At 34.6% G+C, this 15,462-nt stretch overlaps 1 protein-coding gene across 5 annotated transcripts in view; it reads right to left on the bottom strand.

Annotated features, from left to right (window-relative positions):
- Positions 1-15,462, bottom strand: part of ATE1 (arginyltransferase 1) — a 117,346-nt gene that overhangs the window by 52,844 nt on the left and 49,040 nt on the right. For all 5 annotated transcript variants that reach the window (XM_045567768.1, XM_045567771.1, XM_045567766.1 and 2 more), the window contains 2 exons: positions 4,694-4,875; positions 816-915 (listed from right to left, as the gene is read on the bottom strand). In XM_045567768.1, the coding sequence (XP_045423724.1) occupies positions 816-915; positions 4,694-4,875 (282 nt within the window). The remainder of the gene's footprint in view (positions 1-815; positions 916-4,693; positions 4,876-15,462) is intronic.

The raw sequence follows: 15,462 nt of genomic DNA, 5'->3' as shown, positions 1-15,462 counted from the left end.
AAATTCCCATTATGAACATATTTTTGACCTACACTGCTCTGCTCTAAAGCCACTGCTGACTCCCGGTTGCCTAAGTACCCTAGCCTAGCTATCAAAGTCCTTCACAGTCCTTTGGTTATCCTTTTATCTATGAATATATCAGGAACTACCTCCCTGAATCCTTACTTTTACTGCTTCTCCTCCCTGAAATGTGCTTCTCCATCACACCTACTCTTTTCTTGAACTACTCCTACCTTTTGGTTAAACTCTTTCCTCTTCCACACCCTTGTGAAGTAAAATCCCATGTCCTCCTAAGCCACTTACCAGACCACTATTTCACCTGGTTTTATGTAAAATGAACCAAATCTTCATCTAGATCACAAGTTTTAAGTAGAAGATTCAGGTCTGCATCTTCAGAGCTTAAAGCACCAGGCTAAGCAAAGCAGAGGTGTTTGGTTATTGTTGTCACAGTGGGTGGGAGGCAGGGAGTCTGCTCCTTTGCACTGTTCTTTACTCTCGAGAGTTTTTATAGCGGGCTACAAATACGTAGAAAACATCAAAGAGTTTCATTAAAGGGAGTCATAAAATCTTTCTTTTTAAAGGGAAATTCTGAAATATACTTAAAGCTCACAATAATACAATAGATTACAAAGTAAGAGCAGTAGAGGCTGTGGTTCTCATTACAGAAAGCTTAATTTCTGACCCAGCAAAGAGATTTCCTTATTAACCCATTCGTCCCTCCTTCAAAGCTCCAAAGCCTGTGCCCTGAGATAAAAATTTTATTAAAGATTCATTGTTCAATAATGAAAACAAACAGATGTAAAAATCAGTTGTACCTTATATTTCATCTTGGGACACGAATGAATGTAGAAACCCATGTAATAATAGCTGAGTTGAGACGCTTTCTCATGAAGTTGCCTAGTAAAAGCAATTTCTCTGCCAAAATAAGAAAGATGAAGGTAAAGTTATTGCTGGTTCCAATTTTTAAAAAACTTTGAAATTTGATGACAAATATTCAACATAGTAAGATATTAAGCTATCAAAAAATCCAAATATTAAAAGAAAAGTGATCTTTAAAATACTATAAGATGATTTTTACCAAAGAGACACCAAAACAAAAACCAAAAAACTCTCTCAATTATTTTGAGAAAGGCATCTGAGTTCAAACTTCACTCTTTATTGGGCAAAGTGGCTGATCTAAAATTCAAGTACATGGCTGGGTATGATGGCTCACATCTATAATCCTAACACTTTGGGAGGCCAAGGTGGAAGGATTGCTTGAAGCCAGGAGTTTGAGACCATCCTGAGCAAGAGCAAGACCCCGTCTCTACAAAAAACAGAAAAATTAGCTGGGCGTGGTGGTGCATGCCTGTAGTTCCACCTACTTAGTAGGCTCAGGCAAGAGGATTGCTTAAGTCTATTGATTATGTACTCCAGTTCTCAAAGAATCTGGTTAAAAACAGTACAGTAAATTTTAGAAAACTCAAAAGCCAATATACTTCAGGAAGAATAACTATTGTTATGACCATTTACATGGACAACACTTTCAGCCATATATGATATATAACTTGTTGCCGTATCTAGGAGCAAAGTTAATATTTATTTCCCCTAAGACTACAGAGGGGAAAATACTATGTTACCTCACCATGTTTTGATAACTTGAACAAAGAAGTTGTATCTTCACTGCAACACCTATGCATGAAATGGTTTCAATTTGTATCCAGATAAATCTTGACACAGAATTTCATCCCACTTGCCCAGCTGAATGACTGGTTGTGTCTGAGTTTTAAGTAAAACCAGTACATTTCTAAAGTACGAGGAAAGCTGTTTTGTCTTTATATTTGTTTCTTGAAGGCCTTCTTTTCTACTAGCAATGGATGCTTGAAATTCAGGAGAAATGTATTTTTTAGTGGAATATTCTGTGTATTTTTCTAGTTCAAATTTAAATCCTTGAAGAACTGCTACCTTAAAAATTCATCATTAAATTAAAAGTATTTCTAAGTCCAAGCAGACTAAACATCATTATCCTATAACAGAATAAATCCTAGTATTCCTGGAACTAATCCACTCTCAAGGTTCAAATGAGGGAAAGAATGCACAGTAAAGCCAAGGTAAGACCACCCAACTCCAACAAGGCCTGCCCAGCAACAGAGACTCTCAATGGCTCTCCTTTGCTTGATCCTGTCCATCTCAGTTCACTTCATCATTGCTCCCCCCAGCTGTTCAGACCCCAAACCTATGGATCACTCTTCACTGTTCTTTTCATCTAACCCCATGTCTAACCCATCAGCAGGTCCTTTGGGCTCTATCTCCAAAATATGTCCTAAATTTGACCATTTCTCACCTCCTCCACCTCAGATATTCTGGCCCAACTCACCATTACAGCTCTCCTGGACAACTACAGTAGCCTTCACCTGGCTTTTCTGTTTCCATTCTTGCTCCTCCATAATCCCCATGTAACAGGCAGAGTAGTCTCTTACAATATTAATCAGACCAGGTAACCTCTCCAACCCTGCCACTAGCACTGGGCTGGTATCACACGTAGGCAAAGTCCAAACTCCCTACCATGACCCATAGCCCTGCTCCATCTGCCCCCTCCTCCCCACTTCCATCTGTCTCTCCACCCTCCTGGTGGAACACTCTCTATGTTCCTCCCTATATTCTAGCTCATAAGACCTTTCTGTTTTTCCCAACCACTTCAGTCCACTTAGACTTACTACCCTTTACCTGGATTTCTGCCCACAGACTTGTGCATGACTAGTTCCTTTTCTTCCTCCTTTGCTCCTCACATGTCATCTGTTCACAGAGGTCTGTCCTGGCCACTCTATGTAAAATGGGCCTTGGTACCTACCACCACTGCTGATTTTATTTTAGTCACAGAACTATGGAGTATCTAGAGTTAAGCTGTTTTCTGATTTGCTGTCTGCTTTGACAAACTGGAATCCCTGTCTGTTTTATTCACTTCTGTGAACAGAATTATATTTCTAAAATTTATCTTCCTAAAAATATGTAAATAAATGCCATGCTCATGACCCCCAATACAAACATTTTTTAAATCTGCAGACTAGATTATATACATCTAAAACATCAAAAATATAAAACTACATTGATTGTAGGACTGCTTACATAACTGAAGAAATTGAGGAAAAATTACTTAAACAACTTTCACCAAAATAAATGAAAATCAATAATAACATTGGCAACTTGTAACCTACTCTCCCCAGTTTCACTTTATGATGCCAATCTCCCAGCTGCCTTTCCTCATCTATGAACTCAGCAACTCACACTCTCAAGACAACAAAAGTAAGTGGCAAGACTGCAGTACAGTGGCAACCTCTCCACTCCCAACAACCGTACAGGCTCCTCTCCTACTTCCTCACAGCCCTCCAGCTCTAGAATGTGTAAGAGATGCACCAAGTGATCAACAAAACTCTTTCTAATTTTGCTGGCAATTAATTATTTACTATCTCAATATCTAAACACCTCTCAGTTTATGGAGCCATGAAATATTTCACATATAGGCTAGGGCTTATTATGTAGGAATAAATCTCATTCTTAATATTCATCTGAGAAGTTTAGAAAAATCTATAAATATACACTGTACAGTGATAGATATAAAAGTAAAACAAGAAAGAAAATAGCAATGATTTGAAAGTATTCACTGATTTCGGTATAAATAAAATACATATTTTCTAAAATAAACAAACTTCTATATTTATATGAGTAAATATGAAATTCTAAAGTCATAAAATGTAAATGCTTTAAATTATCAGCTCCAACTTCAGTGAGATTACCAAGAGCCATGAATATTTTTGAATTACTTTATACAAAAATGCAATTAAATACATAAGAAAAGTAAAAGATTCTTACAGAGATCAGTTATAAATAATATATAATTGTGAATCTGTTATAAATTGGTATTAAGAGAAAAGTCAGGTTGAAAATACCAAAATGAAGAACTTCTTTATATTGTGGGCTATTGAAACACACAAAAAAATCAATTATGGACCAGATTTTTTGAAAAATCAAATTACTGATTTAAAGAAAATTTCAACTCTTCTACTTTTATAATTCAGGAAAAAAAGCACACGCACAAAAAATAAAATAATCTGGCAGTATATTTTACCATGACATGAAAATGTGACCATAAGACATAAACACTGAGAAATGAAAAAAGTATGACACAATAAATAACATTTAAGGAATATAAGTGGTTCTGACAGAGGAGCTTAAATAAATGCATAAATTAAACAACAAAAAGCATCCCACAAGTACAATGACTTTTTATACACTAGACTAGATGGATACCTTAAAGCGCTAGAGAATTACCATTAGACATTGACATCAGTTCTAAAGGTGATAACTTCTAAATACCAATATATAACTACTACATATTATATATACGTTATATATAATATTTATTTATATATTACACAGTATATATAATATGGTATGTAACTATTAATATATATCTATATAATTATGTATAATAGTATATGTTATATAATAGCATATACTATATATATTATAGAATATAGCATATGTAGTTATATATTACTTATAATATATACTATATAATATACTACTATAGCAACAAATTATTATAATATACTGTCAAATAGGATTTCTACTGTTACATAATGAAATATCAAATGAGTAACTATTTGAAGTTCTACGTAGCCCATTATAACAACCACAAAAAAAGCAATCTTACCGTAGTGCAGAGTAGACACCCAAAGACAGAAATGAATAATCAGGATCGTAGTACAGATATACAGATGACACACAGTATGGAAGGATGTCAATCACCCCCACAGCAATGATCTTTCCATCAAGCCAGTACTGCTGGTGAAAGGAGCCGTAACCGCAATCCGGTCCATTATGGGAATTCTCTGCCTATGAAAAAGTAGACACACAAACATGAACCATTTGACATTTTTTTCCTTATACTAAAAAATCTTATTAATGTATTATGCTTTTATTTTACTTAGGTTAAGGTGTCCTAAAATTTCCTGTTTGTTGCCATTATCTTCCCTAGTCACATCGTAGGTTAAGTTGCAGGATTTTTTCCTTGTAGAAGCACTGACCAGATATAAGAATGAAAAGGAGAAATCAACTTAAGTTTTCTTCAACTTACTTGTTTTAATATCTGACAGTAGCAAATACAACATTTTACAAGATAAATCACTACTTCCTCTGTTTCACACAAAGATTAGGAAAGAAATGATGTGTGAGGAAAAGACAACGAACGTAAAAGGAAAGGGTTGGGTGTGAAAAGAAGAAATGTCCCCATACTGCCGGCCAGGCCTGTTCTGTGACTGCCCCAATACTGATAAGGCATATGATTCCATTATTTTTTCTAGGTAAAAGTTCCTGTGTAAGTACAAACAGCTCTGACATTTCTCCTTGTTAACTAAAGAAAAATAAAGTTATTTCCTCATTACTATCTTAATGTAACTATAATCCCACAGAAGAAATCTAAAGATTTCAGAGTATAACTATTTCCTGTATATACAGATAGTTAGATGGCATTTTTCATTTTAAAATTCAACATGATTTTAAATATAACTGCTCTTAAATAAAAACCATAAAATGTAAATTATAAAGCAACATAAAAAGGCTTTACTAGAGATTGAGTGGATGTTAGAGATTAACAAATTAGTGAACAAATACAACTTGTACATCATTTTATACAGCTAAAATCAGAGAATGTATATGAATAAAGGCCAGAAGAGAATGAAGAAAAATTACAACAGGTTTGCTAATACCAAAACCAGAAAAAACAAAAAAAAAATCTCCAAACCATTATCTCTCATGAACATAGACACAAAAATCCTCAACAAATAACTGAATCCAACAATGTATAAAAAATTATATACTATGACCAAGAGAAATTTATTCCAGGTATGTAAGGCTGGTTTAACATTAGAAAAGCAATTTTAAAAAGAAAACAAAGAGAGAAAAGTAATTAGTGAGCAACTAATGTAATCTACCACATCAACAGGGTAAAAGACAAAAAATCATGTCATCATATCAATTCATGAAGGAAATGTATTTAGCAAAATCTAACACCTATTCATGTCTAAAAACTCTTCACAAACTAGAAATAGAGGAACATTTTCACAACTGGATAAAGAACATATACAAAAAACCTACAGCTAACGTTATTACTTAATTGTAAGAGGCTGGATGCTTCACCCCTAAGATCAAGAACAGGCAAGAATATCCTCTCTCATCACTCTATTTAACATCATACTGGAAATCCTAGCTAGTGCAATAAGACAAGAAAAGGAAATAAAAGGTATACAGAGTGGGAAAGGGGAAAAAAAACTCTGTTCATAGATGACAGGATTGCCTATGTAAAAAAAAATTAACAAAACTGGAACTAATAAGCAATTATAGCAAGATTCCAAAATACAAGGTTAACATTTAAATACTTAGATATAAATCTAACAAAATATATACAGAACCTATGTGCAGAAAACTATACAACTCTGATGGAATCAAAGAAGATCTCAATAAATAGAAAAATATTGTATGTTCATGGATTAGAAAAATTGATATTGTTATCACATCAGTTCTTCCAAAGTTGATCTATAGATTTAATGCAATCCCAACTGAAATCACAGCAAGCTATTGTATGGCTATCAACACACTTATTCTAAAATTTATATAGCGAGACAAAAGACCCAGAATAGCCAACCCAACACTGAAGAAGAACAAAGTTGGAGGACTGACAGTTCCCAATCTCAAGACTTGCTATAAAGCATAATAATCAAGATAATGTGATATTGGTGAAAGAACAGATAGATAAATGGAACAGAATAGACCTACACAAAAATAGTTAAACGATCTTTGACAAAGGAGCAAAGGCAATTCAATAGACAAAGAACAGCCTTTTTAACAAATGGTTCTGCAATAATTGGACATCCATATGCAAAAACTGAATCTAGACACAGACCATACACCTTTCACAAAAATTAACTCAAAATGGATCCTAGACCTAAATGTAAAATGCAAAACTATAAAACTTTTAGACGATAATACAGAAGGAAATCAAGGTGCCAAATTAGGTTTAGCAATGAGTTTTTAGATATAACACCAAAGATACAATCCATGAAAGAAAAAATGTGGTAAGCTGCACTTTATTAAAATTAAAAACCTCTGCTCTATGAAAAACATTGTAAAGAAAATAAAAACTCAAGCCACAGACTGGGAAAACATCTTTAAAAAGATGTATCTGATAAAGGACTGGCATACAAAATACAGAAAGACTTAAAATTCAACAATAAAAACACAAACCACCCAATTTAAAAATGGGCAGAAGATATGAAAAGAAACCTCACCAAAGATGATGTATGCATGGCAAATAAAATTATGGAAAGATGCTCAACATCACTTTTTATTAGGGAATTGCAAATTAAAATAATGACATAGTATTATACAACTATTAAAATGGCTGAAATCCAAAAACTGAATATCAGATGTTGGTGAGGATGCAGAGCAAGAGGAACTCTCATTCACTGATGGTGGGAATGTAAAATGTACTGGTACAGACATGTTGAGAGTTTCTTATAAAACGAACATTCTTACCGTACAAAACAGCAATCACACACCTAGTTATTTATCCAATTGATGTGAAAATTTACGTCATACAAATACCCCAAATTCCGCAAGTGAAGTTTACAATAGTTTTATTCATAACTGCCTCAAATTGGAAGCAACCAAGATTTCCTTCAATAGGTGAAAGGATAAAGTGTGGTATATCCATATAAGAGAATATATTCAGCAATAAACAGAAATAAATATCAAGCCACCCACACAAACAAAACAGAGAAACTTTAAATATATATTACTAAGTGAAAGATATCAGTCTAAAAAGGCTTCATCCTGTATGATTCCAATTACAGGTATACCTCATTTTATTGCACTGTGCAGATAACATATTTTTTTTCAAACTAAAGGTTTGCAGCAGTATCTGGCTGCATCTGACAAGTATATCGGCGCCATTTTACCAATGGTTATGTGCTCACTTCATTAGCATTGTTAGCAATTAAGTATTTTTTAAGTAAAGTATTTTTTTAGACAATTCTATTGCACACTTAATAGACTACAGTATAGCATAAACAGTATGCACTGGGAAACCAAAAAATTCATGCAACTCACTTTATTGTGATATTTACTTTATTGTGATGGCCTGGAACTGAACCTGCAATATCTGAGGTATGCCTGCACATTCTGTAAAAGGCAAAACTATAGAGACAGTAAAAAGATTTGTGCTGCCAGAAGTTTGGTGGGGATTAGGGGAAAGATGAAAAGATGAAACACAAAGGACATTTAGGTGGTGAAACTATTCTGCATGATATTGTAGCATTAGGTAAATCACATACATTTATCAAAACCCACAGAACATTACAACACAAAGAATGAATCTTAATGTATACAAATTTTTTAAAAAATCATTTAGGAGGTTGGAGGATCCCAGGAAGGAGCACAGGTTGTGACAAGAGAATCTGACTATATTACAATGCATCAAACAATCCCACTGAAAGAGTTGAGGGGAGAGAAAAGGTACTGACCTAATGAGTTCAGAAATGAAAGGGATCTGTAAGAATGAAGGCAAAAGGAACTCTGCACATAAGCACTGTATTCTACTTGATGAAGTTGTTTCCCATGGGGTTACTGATTAACAGTTCTGATACCGCTATACATGTATACTGGAACTGAACAATTAAGTAAATGGATGGCAAATAACAGGGATCAGGTTTCTCACTGCTAGAGTGGAAATTCATAGATCAGTAAGGGAAGAAGGCTAGAATGATTCATGTGGTAATGGATTAGAGTTGGAGATGTTAGTTAAGAACTCATGTTTAGCATAATACAGACACAGATGATTACACATAGAAATATTTACAGATATGTATATATTATAACTATGTGCACATGTACATGGGTTAGCATACACACACATCTCGTTGTTCTGTCAGCTGAGAGGGTCTAAAAGAAACAACACCCCAGTAGCAATGAGCATACCTAGTGCCCAGATCTTGGTGTCTAATACCATCCTGCAATGAAAGAAACCAGGGTTCCCAGGAGAATTGGCTGATTCCAGGACTGGGGCAGGAAACAGACAAGATAAGCTTGGAGCATCTTTAAGTGCTCAGAAAGTAAAAGTAGTACTCAAAAAAAAAAAGAAAAAAAAGGCAAAAAAACACCCACATTGATGGGGGTATATCAAAGTGACACAGGAGTCAACTAAAAGAGTTTCCAGTGTCCAAAGCTGGAACAATTTGAACAGCAAAATAAAACAGTATTTATCCCAAGTATAAAATAAATATCCATTAGTCCATACTGATATATTAATATATGACTGAACAATAATAAATGGGGGGAGAGACAAATTTCCTATGAAGAATAATTCCAAATAGTTTATGTAGACACTCTGCCCTAAAGGGAGGGAGCATAATTCCCTAATACTTAAGTACTTAAGTCCATTCCAAAGAGTATGGTAGGGAAAGAGGAACAACTGTACAGGTGATCAAGGTTAACAATCACCATCACAAGTAGGAGAGGATTTACTAAGGTGCTGGCAATATCAATGACTTCTAAAACTTCCATTGCTATTGTTAAAATGTCATTTGGGCAATAAATATACATCTTTAAACTTTTAAGAGCTTCTACCAACTATAATAATAAATTATGTCAAAAACCAGTTTTAGTAATCACTGTCATACAGCACTGTTCTTAACAAAAGTCATTACTATTTTCCTAGATATGGATACAATATGAAGAATAGAACAGGTTAACAAACAAGCACTAACCAAAAAGAAATAGGAAAAAATATTAAACTGTTATAACTACAACACCCAAATCTACATCAATACTCTGCAGAGCTAATGGACTTGAAGTCTAATTACCCATCTCAGAAACTAGAATGCTCCCACTGTGTAACAGGAAATAAACAAGTTCCTCTATATAACTGAATTTTATGAAAACCACCTTTTAAATGTAAGCCCTGAGGCTTACAGGAATGAAGCTCCCTGTCTTTAAAAATACTCGTGAAGGAAAGCAGCCACTGGAGTGACATGGAGACAGAGAAAAGCTGTCAGTTCTTGATATGCAAGGTAGGGAGCCTGTCAAATGTCAGCAAAGCCAAATCTAATTAGAGGACTTTGAAATGAATCTAAATCGTTCCATGATTTCAATTTAGGACACCATTCTAGGACTCATTAAATCTAATGTGTTCATTCATTTAATAAAAAATGTATTTATCAAGAGCATAAGTATGAATTCACTAAACATATTCTCAATAAACAAATAACCAATACATTCTATTATCCATAAATATAAATCAGGCTTACTTGTACCAGACTAAAATATTTTTCTGGAGGCTGCCACTGCCTTCTCAGTTTCTGATTTTCATCATATCTCTTATCCTTGGACCTCCTACCATTTGGTAACCTGGTTCATTTACTTCACAGGTTTGTTCTCCTGTGAGTCCAGTCGTAACCAATTTGTCCTACCATAGGCACAATTCATGTGGAAGCTGGGGTCTTCCCCTCTGCAAGCACTTTACATAGATTTGGGCTGCCTCAATTACGTAGGACAAAATAAGCTATATACCTATCTACTCTGATGCCCATCACTTCACAGAGAAGGAAACCTGAAATCCAAGAGTCAATTAAGCAGTACAATGATCATAAAACCAGGGAGTTATAAACCAACTCACACACTGGCCTCCTAAGCTCCTAGATCAATGCTATTTTTACACTATTATAAGAAAATCTGCTAATCAAATACATTTAAGTAAATTCACTTTTCAAAAACCTCTAGTATATCCAAGTCAGTAAATACAACAACATCAAAAACAGTATTTGAATGCATTTTTAAAATTTTCTTAAAACTTGCTCTGCTGTACTCTTTTTCAATATGTTTTCTGATCATTAAAATATATGAATTATTCCCTTTTATCCCTTGTATGGTTCTCACCTACCAGAAACCATATTTCAAAAATGGAAGATGATCCAAGTAAAACAGATAAGCATCTATTTTCCTAAAAGTATATCTGGTCATCTCAGCACTGTTGGTTAATAATGATCTACTGTTCTCAATTTGGTTAGTAACTCAATCAATACAAACTTTTTCAACAGGTACATGGTGGCTGTGGAGAATGGGCTAGAGGTAAATCTAAGATACCTCTACCCTCCTGGCAGCTGGAGCAGCCAGAGCCCAGATCACTCACCTCTAAGAAATTCAGAAAAAATTCAGTGCCTACTTTCCAATACCATAAACTAAACTGATAAAACAAACATGTCTGATGCTTGTCTATAAACACACACACATCTGCTCAATCAGTTCTATCCTTCCACCTGACATAAAACTCCCAACATCAATGCCTTAATTCAAATTATTTAACACTGGAAAACACAGAATGGAAAAGTTAGAGGGACGGAGTAAAGAAGATAAAAATGGAAAGAACAATAGTTAAATTTGTGAAATCAGCAGAACTCTTGGTATAATTTCCCAATCATTCAATAATATCCTTGAAACCCACTCACTGAACTTTATCATGCCATATGCTTTAATGTGCTATTATTTGGACACCTGTTGATTACAGATATGTTCATGAGTAGCAACTGGAAATTATTTCTATTGCAAATTTATAAAATTAACTATCAGCTAACATAGATGTGTCAAACTATACTGCCCATTCTAATATGAAAACATTTAAGTATTTCAAAACAATCTTTTTGGTAGTTCCCAAATGAGTTGAAAACTTATAGCCACACAAACACCTGCACACAAATGTTTACAGCAGCTTTATTCATAACTGACAAAACTTGGAAGCAACCAAGATATCCTTCCGTAGGTGAATGGACAAACAAACTGGTACATCCATACAACGGAATATTACTCAGTGGTAACAAATGAACTAGCAAGTCACAAAAAAGACATGGAGGAACATTTGTTAAAAGCACATTGCTAAGTGAAAGAAGTTAGCATGGAAAGGATATATACTATATAATTCCAATTATATTACATGGTAGAAGAGGCAAAACATGGAGACAGTAAAAAGACCAGTGGTTGCCAGGGGCTCAAGAGGAGGGAGAGAGGCGACAAACAGGTGGATCACAAGGGATTTTTAGGGCAGGGAAACTATTCTGTATGACTCAGTAATGTTGGATACATGTCATTAGACAAAGAGTGGACCCTAATGTAAACTATGGACTTCAATTAGTAATAACATATCAATATGGGTTCATTTGTAACAAATGTACCACACTAAGATATAATAATAGAGGAACATAAAACTATTCTAAATAAATAAAGTCTATTAATTAAAAAATTAATCTTTCATGAAATAAGATGAACAAAATGTTGATAATTGTTGCTAGGAGATAGCTTATAGTAGTTCACTATATTATTCTACATATGTTCAAATATATCTGTTCTTTAAAATATAAATCTTTCAAAACATAAAGTTTCATTTTTAGCTATATCCATTGATACATGTTTATTATGATGTCTCATTTAGAAAATCTATTCAGAAATACTAACTTAAATTATTAATAGCATTCTTCAAGAACTATTCAGTAATATCCTAGGGGGGAATGTTAGCACTTTTATCACAACCTGGAACATTAATATCTGTGATTATAAATGTCAGATATTATGTGTAATATACATACCAGTTTCAACTTCTAAATTTAAAATTAAACCAATTTTAAAAAGAATGTATCAGAGCTTAAAATAACTTATCCCAAACCAGAAATAGATTTAAGCGAGCCCATAAAAAAGAAAAAGTTTGGGGGAAAAAGGAAAAGACAGGAAGAGGTTAAGGATCACAAGTTTGAATTCTGGCAAACTTCACCAAGCAAAACTTAAGTTGTAGTTAGATCCTAGAGAGAGGAATTTCCCAAAATCGATTCAGAATACAAAGTTGGGTGGGATCATAAGTCAGACCAACGGTCACAACAACAAAGGTTAAGAAGTGTAGAGGCCAACAGGCAGACTAGATCACATTTTCTCTCCTTCTAGGGGAATCTAGACTGCTGTGCTACAGGCATTTATGTCCATTTGCTCCATGAGCCAGCAACATGTGCATCATCTGGAAGTTTGTTAAAAATTGAGAATCTCAGATCGCAGACCCCATCCAAGACCTACTGAGTCAGGAACCTGCATTTTAACCAGATTTCCAGACAATTCATGTACACTTCTGAGTCTGAGCTACACTGGTCCCTATGATAAAGAGGCAAGCCAAGCCCACAGGATGCAAAACCTGAGTAAGGTCAGGAAGCCATCTCATGCGTTGTTTAGCTATTATTTCTTGAGGAAATACAGGTTGCTTCTTTTCCTCTTCTTTGTCATGTGCCTCATCAGCACTATGGCATTAATTAAAGGTACCAAAATTATAAGAGGACAGGTATAGGTCCAGAGCAGGGCCCAGACAGATGACAAGTCTTACCGAGAGATCCCATGGACACAGATCCTCAGTCCAGCACTGGTCTAACTAACGGGCAGCCCAGATTTCGAAGGCTTCCCTTCCGAAATGCGATCTGGGCAACCGCTTTGCTCCTCATCACCTTGTATCTTTCTCTACATTCAGCTAAGCTTTCTCTAAATTTTCAACCCAGAATGAAAGAAAAACCATGATAGAAAATACAAATGTCTTATTGGAAAAGCCAATGTAGATTTAACTATTAAAAAATCTTTAAAGTTTTCTATGATGACAACAATGAAAAATGAAAAAACCCAACATACCCAAACAAAAAAACCCCCAACATTAAATGACAATCATGTGTGCACCATACATGACAAAAGGTTAACATCACATATATATCCCTACCAATTAATAAAACAAATATCCCAACAGAAAAACATAAAAAGGATATCATAGAAAAAAAATACAAACTGCTTATAAGTTTATGACAAGATGCTCCAATGAAATCAAATTAAACTACTACATACTTCTTGTTTTGATTTCTCAGATTGCCAAAAACTATTAATAAAAAGACTGGCAATACACAATGCTGGCAAGCCATTCTTTTCTTTTTATTTTGCTTTTATTTTATCTTTAATCAACATCTAACAATTGTACATATTTATTTGGCATAGTGTGATAGATATTTCAATACATGTATATAATATGTAATGATCAAATCAGGGTAATTAGCATATACATTTCTTATATATTGTTGGTGCAAGTATAACTGGTGTACTGTTTTGGGGTGGCAAAATCTGCAAACTGTATCAATTTAAAATAAATGTACCTGGTTATACTTTAATCTTTTTAAAGTTAAATATAAAAAGTAATAAAACATATCCTTTGAGACCCTTCAATCTCACAACTAGGAATTTGTCCTTTCAGAAGAATCAATACAAAGATTTATGTGTGAGAATGTCCATGCAATATCATTATGGTAAAAAAAAAAAAAAAAAGTGGAAACTAAGTCCCTTAACAAATAATGAATTGGTGAATTACCTCAACTAATCTGTATAGCCACAATCAGCAGTCCACACAGCAATTAAAAATAAACATTTCTTTATATGTCCTAACACAGAAAGATGCTCAAAAACATAAATTGATAAAAACAGGCTGAAGAATGATCCTGTTTTTATTATTAATAACAAACAAAAACAAAATAAAAGCTAACCAACCAAAAAAAACAAAAACCAGAAAATATGTGTTTGTATATTTGTGCATTAAAAAAAATTCATAAGGATTTCAGAGGCCGGGCACGGTGGCTCATGCCTGTAATCCTAGCACTCTGGGAGGCCGAGGCGGGTGGATCGCTCGAGGTCAGGAGTTCGAGACCAGCCTGAGCAAGAGTGAGACCCCCATCTCTACTAAAAATAGAAAGAAATTATCTGGCCAACTAAAAATATATATAGAAAAAATTAGTCGGGCATGGTGGCGCATGCCTGTAGTCTCAGCTACTCGGGAGGCTGAGGCAGTAGGATCGCTTAAGCCCAAGAGTTTGAGGTTGCTGTGAGCTAGGCTGATGCCACGGCACTCACTCTAGCCCGGGCAACAGAGCGAGACTCTGTCTCAAAAAAAAAAAAAAAATTGTAAGAATTTCAAACATAAAATTTGGTTTCTTCCAGGGAGGTGAATTAGGAATAGGAGATAGAATGGCTGTCACACTGCTTCTGAAATATCCAAATGAAGTCAATGAGCACACACTTTTGCAACAAAAAGAATAAACACTAAACAACACATCCGCACAAGTTGTTTAGTGCACTGGAGAGAGAGATGTCCCCCAATTCTCTGTACTCTCCTCTAGTACCTTCACCCCAATGAGGTCAGAAACAGCTATGTCTTTCAACAGTCCTGTATCTTAATTCTACAGGAGACTCAGTGCCCTACTACTAGAGACGCCTCCCTATAGTCACTGACCATTCATTCTCCATTTACAGCCTTGAGAATTCTACTTCAATACATGGGATTACTGCATTTCTTTAACCTCTTAGTTAAGTCCTTTT

This window comes from Lemur catta, chromosome 14 (assembly GCF_020740605.2).
Source record: "Lemur catta isolate mLemCat1 chromosome 14, mLemCat1.pri, whole genome shotgun sequence".
Lineage (NCBI taxonomy): Eukaryota > Metazoa > Chordata > Mammalia > Primates > Lemuridae > Lemur > Lemur catta.
Note: the sequence above shows the minus strand (reverse complement) of the source record. Positions and strands in the feature narration are given on the sequence as shown.